A 19,373-nucleotide genomic window follows, 5' to 3' on the forward strand; every position below is an offset into this window, starting at 1 on the left:
CTGATATATGTATTAAATATCATAACTAACTCACTTTTACCCTTCTCTCTCTCTCTCTCTCTCATGCAATCTATATTTTAGCCATGAGCTGCACTGTAATGTTAACTAAAACTTGTGTCCAATGCTAAAGCTCTCCTAGAAAATCAGCAAATAAAGAGGCCCTAATTAAAATAAAAAAAATCAAAACCCCACTGAGATAATATAATAAAGTAAAAGAAGAATGCTTTCCTCTCGCAAGGTTGTTATGCATATCACACAACTTATTTATCTCCTTCTCAAAAGGACAAGGGAGTACTAGCATTTTGCCTTTATTTTTATGATTACATTTATAAATCAGTGGGCATTACTAGTATATAAATAATTCCCATTTATTGATCTTAAGTGGATTCTATTTTTTTACATATCCTATATCTGTTTACTTAAATATATATTATTAAAAACTTCATTCTAAGAAGGCACAATATTCACTATGATTAATCACAACAGCTTATATGATTAATAAGCTAATATTTTTAAATTGATTGTTAGCTCTACTCTACAGATATTTTTGTCTTGTTTCATGTATATTTCACATTTATTTTATACACTTATATTTTGACATATGTCCTTTACCTATGTTCTACTTACTTCATAGCAAAATGTAACAAGGATGGATCTAATCAACAGTGTAAACTGGTCATGACTAGTTATTGCAAGGTTTAAATGCTTTTAAAATTTAAAAAAGCGGTTATAATATGCAATTGTTGGTGTATCATTGCTACAAAAAGGTAAAAAATTAGACACAGAAAAAAATAACAGTAAATTTTTAATTATACTGTAATATATTTTAATAGCATCTTGTTACATATCATTTTATTAAGTACATTTTAGTAAAGTTGAAGTGTATGTCCCTATCAATGTACTAGTAGTAAGTCAAGTCAAGTCAAGAGAGTTTTATTGTCAATTCTGCATATGTACAGGACATACAAAGGATTGAAATTACATTACTCTCCTCTCCAAGATGCAGTAACATTTAACAAAAAAAAAAAATAGACTAAATTCAACTAAGCTAAGTAAACATGTAAGTGTAATAATTCAGTACATCTTGGGACTAAATTGGCCCACTTTTAAGTTTCTAAATGTATACTTTAAGTACACAACTAATTTACATCTTAGTTTTATTTTATACTGCAACTAGTAAACTAGTATATAGATACACTTTACTATATGTATACTATTTTTTCTACCACACTTATAATGGTAATGGATTATAATATGAGCTGAGCCTGTTAAAATACTCTCAAAGGGTAAACACATATTTTACTAAATGATTGTACCGCAGCCCTGAAATGGATTAAGCGGCAAAGATGATGATGATGTGAATATCTGGCACACAGGGTAAGAATGGTAGTTCTAAAAACACTTAGAGCATGCTGCAACTCTAGCAAGACTTAGATACAGTATTTTCTTCTAATATTGAACATTTGCCAGCCACAGTAAATTGTTGGAAAGTCTATACTTAAAGTGAAGATTTAACTGCAGAGACCAGAAATTTAGAAAAGCAGTGCATAGCCATAATTATGTTGAAGTAATTCATTGTGAAGCATAACAGATATTAATTATATCTGTATTTCAAAGGTAATTTATCATTAAATGTGATTAGGAATGTTTAGTTTTTCAGTCAACCAAGAATGATTTAATGTTACTACAAATATAAGCTGTTTACCAGAGAAATGTGCAAAGATTGTTTCATGAAATCCATATGTATATAAGTATATCGGTGGTCAGGTGGCTTCTTATTTGCCTGTAGAAATGAACAGAAACATAAAAATCTTGTTTCCAAATACAGAATCACAGTGTACAATACAACCCTTTACAAATAGGTAAACGCATTATTTATTACTAAAATAATGTACTTTTTTTTCTCACACTATTTGGCAAAATGTCTGAGATTGTTGCTGCTAGTCAAAAGTGTATGTTTAATGGATATGACACTTTTAAACACTTGTATAGTTTACCTGCAGGCAGAACGTTCTTCTCATAGTATCCAGCATTGGTGATGTTTCCTGCAGGCCTGTACTGACCCACCACAAACACAGTGTTTCCGTCAGTAGCCATACCCACCCCGATTTCTTTGGTTTCTTTCCATACCACCTGGGTGAAGTGTCCTGTAAATAATACCAGCTGATATTACTGAATGATCTGAGCAAAAATATCCAGCTTTTTTTGTAAATTCAATTATATTTTAAAAAATATTTTAGTTTTTTTTGTTTAAGTTAAATATTACATTACATATCTATATATTTTTTTTACTAAATGCTTTTCTGTGTTTCATTTTGTTCTGTTTTGTTGCTTTATTCTTTTGAGATGGTTCGACTTTAATCTTTAGTATTTTATTTTGGACCAAAAGGACCTGGTCAAAGTTCAGCACCTCTTCTGACAGAAGACCAGTCCTACCTGTTTTGGGCTGATGTCCAGATTTGCTGAAATTATAGTCTTTAATTTCACTGTACCAACTTTCCACAGCTGCAGCTCCTGATAGGCATAACAAGGAAATTATGGAGCATAAAACATTATTCTCACAAAAGTAAAACTAAACATTACTTCAAAGCGATAGGAATATGCAAAAAACAAAAATAATAAAAATTCTGAAAAGAGTGTTAGCTTGTTTTCTCAGTTACTACAAAAGAAATGTAGCTAGCTTTTTCCAGTTCTCTGTAATTCCATTAGTTTGTGCACACTGCACACTGTATCTAATTCTAAATACTGCAACAACTGTTTCTGCAGCACACAACAAAAACCTCTTCATGATGAACATCTATTAATTCAGCCACACAATGAAACTCACAGCAGGAACTGTGAAGTTAAAGTAAATCAGAATGAGTCTAAGAATGTAACAGCAACACTTTCTTGTTCTTCATTGTTATTAGCAAATAAACGGTGTGTGTATGGGAAAAGACACGGGTACTTGTTCCCTGTAGAGAATATCTTAACCTATAACCTTCCCGCAAAGTTTTTCACCGAACAGTTGTAAAGGACATTGTAATAAAAGTCTACCTAATACTGAAGTGTATCATGCGCAGGTCCTCTGGGGCATACATTCTGACTTGAACATTCTGAACTTATGACACAGTGATCTCAAATATAAACTCACCTGTGGGTTTCTTTTTAACAGAACTAAAGGAATAATAGACATTCTCGCCATCGTCAGTGTCACTGTGTCCCAAGCTTCTCTTGGACAGTAAGTGGTCAGCCCAAGTCTGGGCGGTTTTACTCAGCTCTTCGCTCAGGGTCACTTTAGGGACTCCATGTTTCGTCCTGTACTCATTGTGCTTAGCAAGAAATTCTTGCTTAAATTTTTCATCTGTTCAGAGACAAAAAACACACCAACATAATATATCATGACTGTTATGTTGTATTGTTTACCTGCTGACAGAGTATTCTTCTCATAGTATATAGCACTGATTATTCCCTGCACGCTGGTCTTTCAGCCAGTATCTATAACCACCCTTTTCTTTTTGGTTTCTTTCCATAGCACCAGGGTGAGGTGTCTTGATAATGATACTATATCAGTGAAATATACCGCTTCTGTTCATGTATTATGTGCTGTGACCAGGGAACTGAAAAGAGGTCTGCCATACTGAAGTGAAAAGTGCTATCAGGGGCACTGCTAGGTATTCTGGGCTCCATTGTCCATGTGCAGGTGGGTAGCTGGACGCACTTGTGAATGGGGTTAGTAGGGAGTATGGACACTGTGGAGCAGGAGTTAGGGGTGGCGCGTACAGCACTATTGGCGGAGCAGAACATTGGGTTAATGGCACAAGCCTCATGGCTCCCTTTTTCAGTGTTGCTCAGGGCTCCCCCCCACACACACTCATATGGCACCCTGGGTGTTACCTCTCACCAGTCTCATTTAAAATCAGTCCTACCTATTTGAGGTTTCTCTTCAGGTTTGCTGTGATCATCATCTTTATTTCCATTGTCACATTTGTCCACAGCCTTGGGTCCTAAAATGAGAAAAATGGAAATCATAGAGAATGGAAGATTAAGATCATAGGTCTAAAACCTGTTTTATTAATCACTGCTTGAAACTGATGGATATACAGAACAGGAATTTGTCCTGAGAAGAACTTTAGATGGTTTGATTAAAACTACACACATTTGTTATCATTATTATTGTAAAAGCTGATGAGAAAATCTACAGTTTTGTCTGTGAGGAAAGATAGGTGGCCTGTTTCATTTCTGTTATTCCTTCAGTTTGTGTTTGAAACACTGTACACTCTGCTATAAACAGTGCAAACACATTTGTCTCTAATAAATAATGTGATTATTCATTTTGCAGCTCATAAAGAAAACCTCTTTATGATGAACATGTATTAATTTAGCCACACACACTAATGGAAAATCACAGCAGTAATTGTGGTGTTACAATGAATCAGAATAAGTGTAAGTGCATTAATAGTGACTCTGGTTAAATGGCGTTTTTTTATGGCATTATTCATTCATTCACGAGTGTGTTAGTTCATTCATTCATTCATTCATTCATTCAGTCAGTCAGTCAGTCAGTCATTAATTAATTGTCTGGATCTGGAGCCTACCTGGAATCACTGTGAACACACCCTGAGGGGGCGCACTCACACATTCACACCTAAGGACAGTTTTGAGTCGCCAATCCACCTACCAACATGTTTTTGGACTGTGGGAGGAAACCGGCGCACACCCGGTCCTACCTGCTTTTGGCTGATGTCCAAGTTTGTTAAAGGCATCTTTCATTTCATTGAAATATTTATCCATATCTTCAGGTCCTAATATGAGAAACAAGGAAATTATTCTTTCAGTTTGTAGTTGAAAGCATCCACACCCACTGCACACTCTACTATAAAAAATACTGACACATCTCTCTCTAATTCTAAATACTGAAACTACTGTTTCTGCAGCTCACAAAGAAAACCTCTGTTATGACTTTGATACATTGAGTTGGCCACACAACGTAGAGGAAGGTCTCAACAGAAATGGTCATGTTATAGTAAATCAGAATGAATTTAAGAACTCTGGTTAAATGACATGTTTTATTGATGTCATTATTCTGCTAGTGCACAAGTTCTATTTTATTTGCTATAAATACTTACTCTGTTGCTTTCTTTTGCTGCAGTTTGTATATTTAGTAAGTAATAAGTGTGCAGGAACTGTTAGAGACATCTGTTCCCTGTAGAGGGGCCTTTGGTAACTTATAAAGTTATGTAATGTTATTTTAAACACAGCTGTAAAGCTAAAGGACATTGTAACACAAGTCTACAGAATCTACAGTTGTGAATCATGCACAGATCCTCAAGGAGAGCATATGACACATAGTGTTATTAAATGTAAACCCACCTGAGACTTCACTATTAACAGAGGTATAGGAATAAACTACGGACTCTCCTGTCGTAGTTCGAGTGTGCTTCACGGTTTTAATGACCTGTGAGTGCTCAGTCCCAGACTCTTTGGGATCTTCGCATTTGTTCTTGCTCTCATTGTCTTTATCACAATGCTGCTGCTGCACACAGCTTTTATCTGTTTCAAGAAAAAAAAAGCTGTCATGGGAGGGGAAAAATGGTCTGTTTGCTTTAGCGTAGATCTGGTGCAGGGCGGGAACACACCCTGGAGGGGGCGCCAGTCCGTCACAAGGCAACACACACTCACACCTGTGGACACTTTTGAGTCGCCATTCCACCTACCCGCGTGCCTTTTAGGCCCATGGGAAGAAACTGGAGTAGCCTGAGGAAACCCACACAGACACGGGGAGAATACACCATTCTACTCACAGTCACTCGGAGTGGGGCTCAAACCCCACTCTCTCTCTCTCTCTCTCTCTCTCTCTCTATATATATATATATATATATATATATATATATATATATATATATATATATATAAATATGATGATTGTAAGTCATAGATATGTCTGTTAGAATGATACAGAAATACATTTTCATGTTGTATAGTTTACCTGCAGGCAGAACGTTCTTCTCATAGTATCCAGCATTGGTGATGTTTCCTGCAGGCCTGTACTGACCCACCACAAACACAGTGTTTCCGTCAGTAGCCATACCCACCCCGATTTCTTTGGTTTCTTTCCATACCACCTGGGTGAAGTGTCCTGTAAATGATACCAGTTAATGGCATTGAATGATTTTAGCAATATGTCTATGTTCTGTTTGTGAATTCAATTATGAATTTTTAATAGAAACATTATTAGAAGTTCTTTGGCCAGTTAAAAATATATATTATGATAGAATCAACTGTTTACAATTACCCAAAGATACATTTTTAATGGATCTGTATTTTCTTGAGGATTTTCAAATAAGGCTAAATTAGTGAAAAACCTTACTTTATATTTTTTTTCTACTGACAGACGTTATATAATTAAGAAGCACCAAGGCAGTTCCATAAGTTGCACAAAGTGAACAATTTTAAAACCAGTTCTACCTGTTTTGGGCTGATGTCCAGGTTTGCTGAAATTATAGTCTTTAATTTCACTGTACCAACTCTCCACAGCTTCAGGTCCTGGTATGAATATCAAGGAAACTAGATGAGACATTATTCTCACTAAACTAAAGCGATTATTTTAAGCATCGCTGCAAGCTGATGGATATAGAGAAAAAAAAATAATTTGCAGACTTTAATTTTGTTCATAAGGAAGTGTAGCTTGTTGTAATTTTCTCATTTATTGCTTCATTTTGTGGTTGACAGTGTCCCCACATTGCACACACTGCTATAAACAGTGCAAACACATCTGTCTGTAATTTTAAATATGGTAACTACTGCTTCTGTCACATCTGTTTGCAAATATATATACTCTAACTACTGTTTTTGCAGCTCACAAGGAAAACCTCTATGATGAACATCCATTAATTTAGCAGCACAACATCACAATGAGTGTAAGTATATAAATAACAGGTCTGGGGAAAATTCAACTGTTTATGGCATATTTCTGCACGTTTTGGTGCACAGATTCTCTTAGAATGTGTGTAAATATTTAGCACATGAACAGTTTGTAGGAAAAGATGCAGATGTTTGTTCACTGTAGAGACATGCTAGCCTATTATCTTGGATTAATGTTATTTTTCACAAATTTTGGCATTCAAAGATATTATTTTAAGTAGGCTTAAGTCTGCATAATATGAGGGGGTTCAGTATGTTCTTGTCATCAATTTAATGTACTAGTTCTGAAGGTAATTTAATGGTGGTTCTAAAAAGTGACACGTTCTGAGAATATATAAAGAAAACATCAGCTCATTTTGATCATTTTGTCATCATCATCAAGGTATTGTGAGTAACAACTGAGCATCTAGAGGGTGGCACGGTGGCACAGCAGGTAGTGTCACAGTCACACAGCTCCAGGGACCTGGAGGTTGTGGGTTCGATTCCCGCTCCGGGTGACTGTCTGTGAGGAGTATGGTGTGTTCTCCCTGTGTCTGCGTGGGTTTCCTCCGGGTGACTGTCTGTGAGGAGTATGGTGTGTTCTCCCTGTGTCTGCGTGGGTTTCCTCCGGGTGACTGTCTGTGAGGAGTGTGGTGTGTTCTCCCTGTGTCCGCGTGGGTTTCCTCCCACAGTCCAAAAACACACGTTGATAGGTGGATTGGTGACCGTAGGTGTGAGTGAATGTGTGTGTGTCGCCCTGTTAAGGAATGGCACCTGCCTTGTTTGGAATTGGAAATTGGTATTCCTGCCTTGTGCCCAATGATTCCAGGTAGGCTCTGGACCCAACGTGACCCGGACTTAGTTTCAAGTGATTTTTACCTACTCCCAAATTTGATGAAAGGTCTCATTGGAAAGTGTGTCCTCTCCTCGTGGAGTCCGTATTATTTGAGGTTATCATTCAATACCTAGTTTACTAGTTTTGAATAAATAACAATTTTAAATGTGTGCTGTTGATTTAACAAATTCATGCAGTCAAGGAGAATCTGAACAAAACATTGTTCTTCAAACACACTCACACCTACTACTTCATAGAAAAAAAATAATCTAATAATATATTTTAATAATATTAGTTTCATATCTATACCAGAAACTCCCCCTACTATATTGAAGAGCATCTTGCACAAATCCTCAGGGATATGAATTCTGACTTGTAGCAGGATAAATCGTGTTATCAAAAGTGAACTCACCTGTGGGTTCCTTTTTAACAGAACTAAAGGAATAAAAGACATTCTCTCCATCCTCAGTGTTACTGTGCCCCAAGCTTTTAATGGACAGTAAATGGTTAGCCCAAGCCTGGGCTGTTTTGCATAGATCTTTGCTCAGAGTCAATTCAGGAACTCTATGTTTCTTCCTGTACTCATTGTGCTTAGCAAGAAATTTCTGCTTAAAACTTGCATCTGTTCAAGGACAAATACACACCAACAAACATATTATAACATTATGTATTGACACATAGAATGACAAGAGTATTTGGAAAAAGCCTAACCTGCCATGGCTTTCCAGCTGATGAGGCTGTAAAAGAGAAATAACACATATTTCATACACACAGATCAGCCATAACATAAAAAATGATCACCTTGTTTCTACATCTCCACTGACCACAGAGGTGCACTTTATAGATGTACAACTACAGACTGTAGTCCACCCGGATTATGGCCCGCGTTGCAGTGGTACCGTTGTGGTGGCAGGGGAGCCGTTTGAGTGTGTGTGTGTGTGTGTGTGTGTGTGTGGGGAGGGGGGGGGGTTCTAATGATCTGTGAGTGAGAGGAGCTCTAAAAATATATAACAACTTACTCATTATTAAACTGTAATCATTCGTATACAAGTTAATTCGTTAAAACATCTCTTTTTAATTCTCTCATTTGACAAAAGTTAACATCCACAGCGTCCCATTTGATCCCCCGCTGAATGCATGAAATGGTTCAGTCCGCTGTCTCCTCGGCTGTCTACGTCTCTCTTCGGCTCTTCTAACTGCGCAGGTGGGTGCAGTGCGCGCTGTGGCGAGTTGAACAGAGAAGATAACGTCGCTGTTTAAATAAAAGTCTGACTACCAAAACCGAAAAGAGAGGAAGCAAAGACAGACGAGAGAAACTAAAGGGCTACAGTGTCTTAACCAGTTTATCAGGAAATAAGGTGGGTGTGGCCGGTGAGTGGTGGTGAAAATAAGCCCTGGTTTAGCCATTACTCTAACATAATATTATTTATGTTTATTTTATAGTTTATGTCATAGCTCCACAATACATCAGTGTTTACATTTCACACTCTGCCTCTGCCTTTAACCAGAACAGACAGAATCAGCCTTTCCTTCTCAACCCCATCTATTGCTCCCAGCTGAAGGAGGGGAGCACTGTGTTCAATCACTGTGTTTTATTGTTATTTTAAAAATCTATACACTGTATTTACCTTTCCACACTCTGCTGCTAAACAAAAGCACAGCCCATCATGCCTGCTGGTGTGTGTTGGTCTGGTGCTGGATTAGCTGTTTACCAACAGGGTGCTAGTACTGTTTTTGTTTATTTATTTAGTTAAAGACAAGCCATGCTGGTTTGTGCTGTTATTGATTAAAACAGCCAACTGATTACATCATTGGCAATTTATATGTATGATAACGTTATTTAATGTTAAAGTTATTTTAAATTCGTATTTATTATAAGTTATTGTTATTTAATGTTAATTTTACATTCAATAATTGTGCATTGCATTGACATTTAAACTGTAAGGTCTTCAGTCTTTCATCAAATACTACATTTTTTAAGAACTGGCATATCCTGGGGTTTTAGAGCCCAGAGAAATATCTTATCATTGGGCCCAACATCCCCAGTGGCACCCCTGTATATTGGGGGTGGTTTAATGTGATGCTGAGGGGTTCCAAAACTCCAGTAGCACTGCTGGGTCTGATCCACAGTGCAGCACATAATAACACACCCCCACCGCAGTCAGGGTTACTGCAGTGCTGAGAATGATCCACCACTCAATTTATACCAGCTCTGTGGTGGTCCTGACCATTAAAGAACAGTGGGACAGGATGCTAAAGAGTGCACAGAGCAACCTACAAGTACAAAGTACACCTACATATTTAGTGAAGCAGGTAACATAGATAATTATATATAAATGGTATAGACATATATCATCACCTTGAGGACACTTTGTTTTTCAGTTTTTTCTGTGTTTACCTTGATGTACAAAGCATGTGGTGTGTTAGAATAGTATTTAGAAATTCTGTTAAAAATGTGAAAAATTGATTCTGATAAAAAATTAATTTTCCTTCATTAATGTATACAATCAAAAATGGTGCATAAAGGAAAACAAGTTCAGATTTACAGGAGCTACAGTATATTACCGTTTTTTTCCTTGTTCTGTCTCTTGAGGGATGCAGGCTGTTGTCGTCGTGGTGTGCCCTGTAGTTAAGCAACTGTGAGTCCTCCATATTTATAATCACCTCCTCTCTTCCTCATCTGTTAAAGGTGGAGACTCATATGATCCAGCCCCTGGCTTACAAAGTAAGCTCATCTTTTTCATGAACATCAGTAGATTTTTTTCCTAAGAACAGCCTTTTTTGAAACTACTACATACTATGTACCCAGTATGAAATGTCCTATCTCATTTTCTGATGATCAAAACAAGATCCTGAAATGTATGTATGAAATGTTATTTTTTAAGGAAAGAGTGTCCCGCCACTCAGCAAAACTTTGAAAAGGTTACATTCTTTTGATTGAATACTTCACTGTAGAATTTATAATTACAGTAAAAAAATCATTAACCACAGCAGGAGGGTTTACCGTTGCTACCAGAACAGAACCTCATATTTCTAAAATGACAACATTCATCGATTCATCATGAAATTAACACAGTGTAAAAGACTGTTATTTTAATTGTTGGTGTAACATATTCAATGAAAAAGAAGCTGAACTATTTCCTGAAGTGATACATGGACATTCAGTCTTTGAGTTGAGTGGAAATGGCATTTGTGATTTAGAATTTATCATCAAACATCTCAGTAATGTTAATGAGTAGTGGCTGTTACTGTTACAAAGCAACAAAACCAACTATAATGGCCTTCATTTTAGATAAAGGTTTGAAGTCATTTCAAACATTTTGTGACATTTTGTGTGTCTCCAGGAATTACCGCCTGGTTTGTTTAAAAACCAAATTACAAGGCTTTTAAAGGAAGGGTAGAGTATATTATTTATGTCTGTTGTGTGTATGTGGCTCTGGTTGCAACAACTGTAATCCTTCGTCGCAGGAATGTGCCTTATACCTTGTGCATATTTTGGTCACACCCAACCTGTGTCACGCAATAAAAGTGAACAGAGGAAAAACAAAGAACATCAAGAGGATCACAACAATACCACAGATACAAGACAACACAGATATGATACAAGACAACACAAATACCCTCAATCTAAACAAAAATCAGCAAGTGATTCAGCAAACCTGAATTAAATATAAATAATACACAAGGATTTTGACTTCCGAAAGCTGTTGGTTGACCCGAATGGATATGATTCATTAAAACGTATAGCTGAATGCAAATGTTTAATCACCTCTGGTCTAATGGTCTTTTGTTGCTTTTCTGAATCAAGGACACACCATCTACAGAAAACTAATTCTCTTCTGCTAATATAGACACACAATTTCTATTTATTTAAAATAATAAAAAAAAGTTGACTCAGTATTTTTGAATCTGAGTCTGTGAAACTCAGTAGATGATCTGTAGCGCTAATATTGTGCACTCTCTCTAAAGGATGTGATTTGACAAGAGGCACCCAAACTGCATACTGATGTGTGTAAACACTATTATCATCCTTAAACAAGTGCCCCAACAGGATGTTTTGCACATGTTCAGGTGACGTACCAAAACTAAACTTCACTCAAAGTAAAAGATCTAAAGACTCCATTTTCAAAGTTGAGTAACGTTTACGACATGTTTTATTTGCACAAGTAAATTCCGGTTGTTTGCTGTTGGCTAAATAGATGTTGGTCATGCGGTAGGCACACGGTTTACATCACACAGTTTACTCTACCCAGCAGACCCATACAAAGTGTACACAATTATAGTAATTTAAAATTTAGATTATATCAGTGGCATTATATATGTTTTGATCAAAGATTTTTAACAAAAACAAGGTTAAAAATAAACAACAATATTCCTATCCTGAAATATGTAAATATTTCTCACAAACATTCAGTGAACATTCTGACAGAGTCAAGATTATATCTTTATACATGGCTACATTTGTAGAATGCTTCAGAAATTGGGCTACTGAAATATGGAGGACCAAACCTGCCAAAATAAATTTCATTTATATATATATATATATATATACACACACACAGGGGTTGGACAACGAAACTGAAACACCTGGTTTTAGACCACAATAATTTATTATTATGATGTAAGGCCTCCTTTTGCGGCCAATACAGCGTCAGTTCGTCTTGGGAATGACATATACAAGTCCTGCACAGTGGTCAGAGGGATTTTAAACCATTCTTCTTGCAGGATAGTGGCCAGGTCTCTAAGTGATGAAACATTTCCTGACTCGCTCCTCCAAAACACCCCAAAGTGGCTCAATAATATTTAGATCTGGTGACTGTGCAGGCCATGGGAGATGTTCAACTTCACTTTCATGTTCATCAAACCAATCTTTCACCAGTCTTGCTGTGTGTATTGGTGCATTGTCGTCCTGATACACGGCACCGCCTTCAGGACACAATGCTTGAACCATTGGATGCACATGGTCTTACTGGTGCAATGTGCAATTAATGAAGATTGGCCACCAGACTGGTCCAAATAATAAGGGGGCTGTCCATCAATGATGTCACAGAGTCTAAACATTCTTATTGGTTGATCGATGCCCGATGCCTGCTGTAGGTCTTGCTCCATCAGCAGTATTTGACAGTAATGGGGGCCAAAGCACAACTCAATAGAACACTAGGATTGACTGTGTGTGGGAGAGACAACTCTCTTCTCGCGGTTATTCTGCTCCCAGAAATTGAGCTGCAGGAGACGTCTTTCTCTATGCAACCTCTCTGCTCCCAGAGATGGAGCAGCACAGTCGATCTGCACAGCAGTTTACAGAGATATTAGCTGCAAATGTGCAAAAAGTGATGCCAAAAGGCACGTTTGCTTCCTTTTACAATAAATTTATTCCTTTTTTCTGAACTCCTGAACTGAGATCACATAATTGTTTAAGGCATTCAGCTTTATTCAAACAGTAAACACATGTCTAATGTTTATGAATGTATGACAAGGGACAAAAGACATGACTGGACCCATGAAATGGCATGGCATCACACTTAACAAACGAATACATACATTGCTCCATTTCAGTGAGGGGAGCAGCTGCTTCTCTGAGCAGATCCGATACCTTCAGACCCAAGTCTTGTGAAGTCTTAATGTGAAAAACACGCCCCCTTCATTAGCACACAGAAATTAATAAATACATGAAAAATAGAATATATAAATAAAAAAGTAAATAAAATAAAATATAAATACAGAACAAAATGATACAGGAATGAATAGAAATACAGATGGAACAGATTCTTGGAGGATAATGTTTTATCGCCAGTGTCTGCCTAATTTATTCCTCTGGTTTGGCTTAATGTTTAATAAAGTAGTAGAAAACGTGACTAATATTTGAGCGATATTTCCACGTGGCAAAAAAGCCAGGGCCGAATCCCAAATGTCTCCCTTTACTTCCGTAGGGCAGAGTCGGACAAACAACTAGGTTTTTGCGCTCACATAGTTGTTTATTGAGCTATAAGGTTCCAGTTTCCCCGTTGAATGAGCATCTAATTACTTTCTGTATTAGGCCCATAATCTGTGATGTGCACTATATAGGGAGTGACACGAATAAATGGGTTGGGGATCCATAGTTATATCACTTTCTTTTTAATGTCTGAATGAGGACTAAAAGTTTTGTCAGACCAAATAAATATATTTGAGTAGTTTTTATTTGAGTTGTGTGTTTGAGTAATAAGTAGGTCCCCAATATGACAGCTGCTCTGTATTGTGACATCAGCTGCAACTCATGAATACCAATAATACAAGATAATACTATAGAGTGCTATGTACTAATTTTTAAAAGTGAGAGAGTTTAGCAGGTTAGTACACAAACCATTAACAGACTTCACTGATTCTTACTAACAATACGCAATTGTAAATATCTGCCAAGCCTGATGACAAACACAGACTAATAGAGGACTGTATGAAAGACGTGAAAGTCTGGATCTTTCATAACTTCCTCTTTACAACACAGATTCTCCTTGGTCCAAAGGCAGCAAGAAATAAATGAATTTGTGTGATGAATAAATAAATGAATGAATAAATGAAATTATCAAATTTATTTTTAAATATTGCTGACTGCCCTATTATACCTGGTTCAACAACAAAGTCTTGGCGTCATAATGAATTCAGATCAACACATAGGCAGTACCACTAGGACAACTTTTTTTTAGACTTTCTTATTTTTTTCAACTTTCTTATCTTATCAACATCGCCAAGATAGGAAATGCCTTATGTCTGAATGAGGCAGAAACATTAGTACATGCCTTTATTACTTCAAGGCTTGACTATTGTGACACACTACTGTCAGGATGCACCGGCAGGAATTTAACAAACTTCAACTAGTTCAAAATGTTGCATTAGGGTCCTCAGTAAAACTAGAATAATTGATCATAACAGTTCAGAGCCTTTTCTTATTAATCCCCCTCAACTCTGGAATGATTTCCAGAAAATGTTCTGGAGGCTGAAAACTCACTTGTTAAGTTTAGCTTTTGGTAGTTAAAGTTTTCCTTTAGATAAATGTGGCAGAGCCATGGGTCCATGGCCACAGGGAATTGTGGTAAACTGAGACGCTGCTGCTGTCGTCCCACCGCTCACACAATATCACTCAGGTTTGTCGATGGTGAAGTGGAAGGAATCCAAGGGTTTCTGGATGCTTCCGCATCTGTGTCCTTCTGGTTCTCTCCTTTTAGTTAAAGCTGTTATAGTCAGATCTGCTGGAATCATTAGTAACACTCTGAAAATGTTCACATTCTCTGTGAACTAGCTCACTAGCTGCACACCCAACATTGAAGTTTTCATGAACTCTTATTACTACAATCATGACTACTACTATTATTATTATTATTATTATCATTATCATCACCTTCATCATTGCATTTATTATCTATTATTAATATTATGATTACATGATCAGACCTAGGTGATGTATAGGGACCTTTTTTTGTCAGTAATTTGTAGGTTGTTTGAACAGAGGAGGATAGGTCCCCATTTGTGAGCCTTTGTTCCTCCCAAGGTTTCTTCCTCAGCTGAGGGAGCATTTTCTTGCCACTGTCGCCCCTGGCCTTGCTCACCTTTGACATTTCATGTCAAGACTTCTGTCTTTACTTTGTGACCACATCAGTTGTAAAAAGCACTATACAAATAAATTTGTTTTGATTTTATTTTTCCTGTTGCTATGACAATGCAAATTATACGAAGCTGTACCTGCCATGGTTTCTGCCTTTTTTTTTCAAATGCTGAAACTTGAAGATGTCCCTCCACACTGCGTAGTGCACAGTGTAGATCATAAAATAACGGTCTCTGCACTAAAATAATTGTATGTCACATAATAAATAAAATTTAAATTCAACATAAACTTCATGTCCCTATGTCTAACATTAAGTGCACTGTTTGTGTGTATTTATTGTATAATCTTTGAAGTGCACTATGAAGCAAGTATGACACAATTTGGCAAAGAGCCAAAATGAGATTTATTTTTGTAATTAATTTCACATCAATAAAATTAAAATGGAATTAAATAAATGGAGAGGGAGGGGAATTATTTCCAACCACCTCCAAAGTTACACAATGTTCCTAGTGAAACAATGCAAATTTTTAAAATTAAGATTATTAGCAGTTGTTGATGTCTTTTCAAATTCTGTAAATTAAATACAATTCATATTGTGGTTTTTGTTATGGTTAGGTTTTTTTAACAAATTTTTCATTCATAACCACAGGCAAGTTTTATCCAGTAGTTGTATTACACTGCAAGTTAACTAGAACAAACAATATATATATATATATATATATATATATAATTGTTTTTTTGTTTTTTTTCCCCTATGTGCCCTGCTGTAAACATTTTCATACACACTGGTAGCTGTGCAGTAGCAAATATAAATGGTCTTGATGGAGCACGCCATAATGTTTTAGTGCTTTGAAGGTTTTAACTAGGATCATTCATTGTGGAATCTTTCTTCCATGGAACTGTTTTACAGTCGCACACACATTCCTAAGGCTACCTCTTTAAAGGCATTCACCTGAAAAGACACGCCATCTTTACACACATATACACAAACATATACACACACATACACACAAACATATACAGTTCAGTCTTAAACCTATTGACACAGAAACAACACCATGAGTGATGTAGCTTCAGTACAGGGTACATGTTTAACTGTGTCAATCAAAAATTGCAACTTTACAGTAGAAGAACAAAACAACAGCTGCGTAATGGTTTTGTATATCATTACAAGTGTCATGAAGGAGAATATAAAATATTCCTTTTTTAATGGTCATTTAATAGTAACTCATATTAACTAAGTATATTGATGTGTATTTATAATTTAGGATTACAAATTAGGGGCGGCATGGTGGCGCAGCAGGTAGTGTCACACAGCTCCAGGGGCCTGGAGGTTGTGGGTTCGATTCCCGCTCCGGGTGACTGTCTGTGAGGAGTTGGTGTGTTCTCCCTGTGTCCGCGTGGGTTTCCTCCGGGTGCTCCGGTTTCCTTCCACAGTCCAAAAACACACGTTGCAGGTGGATTGGCGACTCGAAAGTGTCAGTAGGTGTGAGTGAATGGTGTGTGTCTGTGTTGCCCTGTGAAGGACTGGCGTCCCCTCCAGGGTGTATTCCCGCCTTGCGCCCGATGATTCCAGGTAGGCTCTGGACCCACCGCGACCCTAAATTGGATAAGCGGTTACAGATAATGGATGGATGGATGGATTACAAATTAAGAAACATGTCTTGACTGAAGACTTGTTCAGATCCACTTGTGACTTGAATGTGAAGACATACTGTACTTGCAACATCTGACTTGTGCCCACTTCTGCTTTATATTACCACAATTATAAAGATCTACACTTTTGAAAAATATCTGAGATCCTCTGAATATACACGGTAGAGAACGTTACATTAGAGTAGCTTTCTAACAAAATAATATTTGTTTGTTTGTGCGTCATTATTTTTACTGTTGCAAGCAAAAGTATAGACAAATTACATTTAGTTGCTTTTCTAAAATAAAATAACTGCACTTAAAAATAGCAACAGATTAATGATATTTCAATGCAAGCTTTTTCTGTGGCAATCATTGGTCCACAGTCTGAGATTAACTTTTAATTATGAAATATGAAATTGACTTTCCTAAGGCTACGTCTCATTTTAATTTTTTCTATTTATGTTAAAAACACACCAGTACAATAGACTGACATGGAAGATTCCAGTTAACTTGACACTGATTACTCCCAGTTCACATTCTCATATCATGAAGTTTTTTTCTTACCATTGCCGCTCTTGCTTTGCTCACAGGCCTTCTCTCTAAAATCTGCATTCTGTGGACTTTGAATGTTGAAAAAATAATCACTGGCACCTCAGCTGATAAGGAGAAGAGGGAGTAACTCTCTTCCCTGGAAATAACACACAAAATGAGTGTTTCTGATAAGAAACATGACATAAATCTTTATGTTGGTTCATTATCAGTTGGAAAATTCAGAAGACAAACACAGACTGATGCTCTGTTCTGATCTTCTTTCTGTTGAAGACAATGTTAATAGCTGCCTTGTTTCTCTTGACAAATTCCATGTAGTGTAATGTAGATGGAAACACAGTTTTTGAAAGTTTTAAATGTAGTGGAAAGTAAAGGTCTGCGCAGGACCGTTTTTTTTTTTTATCTCACTCCCACACCCGTCCGCACCCGCCCACTCCCGCAAAAAGTTAACATCTCTCCCTCTCAAACCACGGCTTAGATATTAACGGCTGCTCCCACCTGCTCAGTCCCAAAATATTTCACAAACAAAAACAAAAAATCATCCTCCCAAATAATATATGTCCTTAAAGGGCCTGGGGCGGCTGATAAAACATCACAGACTTTGAATTCCCTCACAAATGTGACATGGAGATGCGGGCATATGAGCATGGGCATGCAGTAACACACACACACACACACACTTGAGAGGCTCAGCCGTTTCTGCAGCACATTAACACACAATTCGTGTGGTGTTCATATGATTATTTGGTTTGCAATTATTTAGAATGAGTTTAATTCATTTTTGATTATTTAGCCATTTTCTCTTATGTTGATTGTGCATGGTAATGGTCTTTTTAGACAATCGTAGTGTTTTTATTCACTTGCAGGATCCTTCATGTCCTGCTCGCACAATCACTAGTTAACTGCCGGCTCCCGCAAATTACAATTAAATTTAGTCCCCTGCCACAAGATATTGTGAGAGATACCGGGAGTGCAGACCTCTGTTGGAAAGCATGCCATGTACTGGAGGATATTAAACCCATTCTAAAACGTGGCTATATTTTTATGTAATATAATCTTCAGAATGCAATGAAACATTTCCATGTTTCTCAGAACCTCCTTAAAATTGTGGGCCATTCTTGATATTTTAGCATCCTCTCATTTTTCTTTATTTTCGCAACACAGAAAGTTTAGCAGCAAGTGTTATACTTGAAAAGTTATTGAAACTCAATATTGCTCTCCTAACTTCATACAAACGCAATTATTCAATAATTTGTCATTGTACAACATGCAATGAACTGTCTTCTGCATTTAGCCCATTCATGGCAGTGAGCACACACACACACACACACACACACATTTACGGCATTTGTTACGGATTACTTAAGAGTGTCTAGCCTTAAGAATCGTCATGCCTCCTTGTGTGAGTCTCTCCAATCACAGCGCTGGACCTATATTGAACAAGGGTAAAAGAAGTAAAACAAACACAATGAGTATGGATAGATAAGAGTCCTTATTAAATATGCAGGGGGGAAAATGTGGAAGAAAGACAACTGAGTAAAAATGACTAAAAATTCTCACACCTCACTCCTCGGCCTGAACTGTGGCTCATTCTCATTTAAAGGAACAGGTGCAGAAACCAGCTGTTTTGAACAGGGCTGTTTGGACGAAGCAAAAACTGATGTTTACAGCCTAAATGTTTTACAGATATTAAAAAACAAAAACTAAATTAATAACCTCATGTCAACAAGCCAAAGGTAACAATGGCAAGAAATACTCCTTCGAAACTGGAGGAAGAAACCTTGGTAGGAACCAAGACTCACAAGGGGGACCTATCCTTGTCTGATTAAACCTATTATAAGCAGTGGAGATTTAATTTAAAACTGTAGTTTATAGATACATGAAGAAGACATG

At 37.0% G+C, this 19,373-nt stretch overlaps 1 protein-coding gene across 1 annotated transcript in view; it reads right to left on the reverse strand.

Annotated features, from left to right (window-relative positions):
• Nucleotides 1-820: 820 nt before the first annotated feature.
• glipr2 (GLI pathogenesis-related 2) overlaps nt 821-19,373 on the reverse strand; it is a 32,935-nt gene continuing 14,382 nt past the window's right edge. The window contains exons 11-22 of the mRNA XM_066668767.1: nt 10,283-10,340; nt 8,429-8,454; nt 8,130-8,339; nt 6,448-6,525; nt 5,969-6,118; nt 5,353-5,532; nt 4,710-4,784; nt 3,909-3,986; nt 3,134-3,343; nt 2,437-2,514; nt 1,998-2,147; nt 821-1,783 (exon numbers count right to left, since the gene is read on the reverse strand). Of these exons, the coding sequence (XP_066524864.1) occupies nt 1,776-1,783; nt 1,998-2,147; nt 2,437-2,514; nt 3,134-3,343; nt 3,909-3,986; nt 4,710-4,784; nt 5,353-5,532; nt 5,969-6,118; nt 6,448-6,525; nt 8,130-8,339; nt 8,429-8,454; nt 10,283-10,340 (1,301 nt within the window). The 3' untranslated portion in view covers nt 821-1,775. The remainder of the gene's footprint in view (nt 1,784-1,997; nt 2,148-2,436; nt 2,515-3,133; nt 3,344-3,908; nt 3,987-4,709; nt 4,785-5,352; nt 5,533-5,968; nt 6,119-6,447; nt 6,526-8,129; nt 8,340-8,428; nt 8,455-10,282; nt 10,341-19,373) is intronic.

The sequence above is a fragment of the Hoplias malabaricus genome, chromosome 4 (genome assembly GCF_029633855.1).
Source record: "Hoplias malabaricus isolate fHopMal1 chromosome 4, fHopMal1.hap1, whole genome shotgun sequence".
In the NCBI taxonomy this organism is placed as follows: domain Eukaryota; kingdom Metazoa; phylum Chordata; class Actinopteri; order Characiformes; family Erythrinidae; genus Hoplias; species Hoplias malabaricus.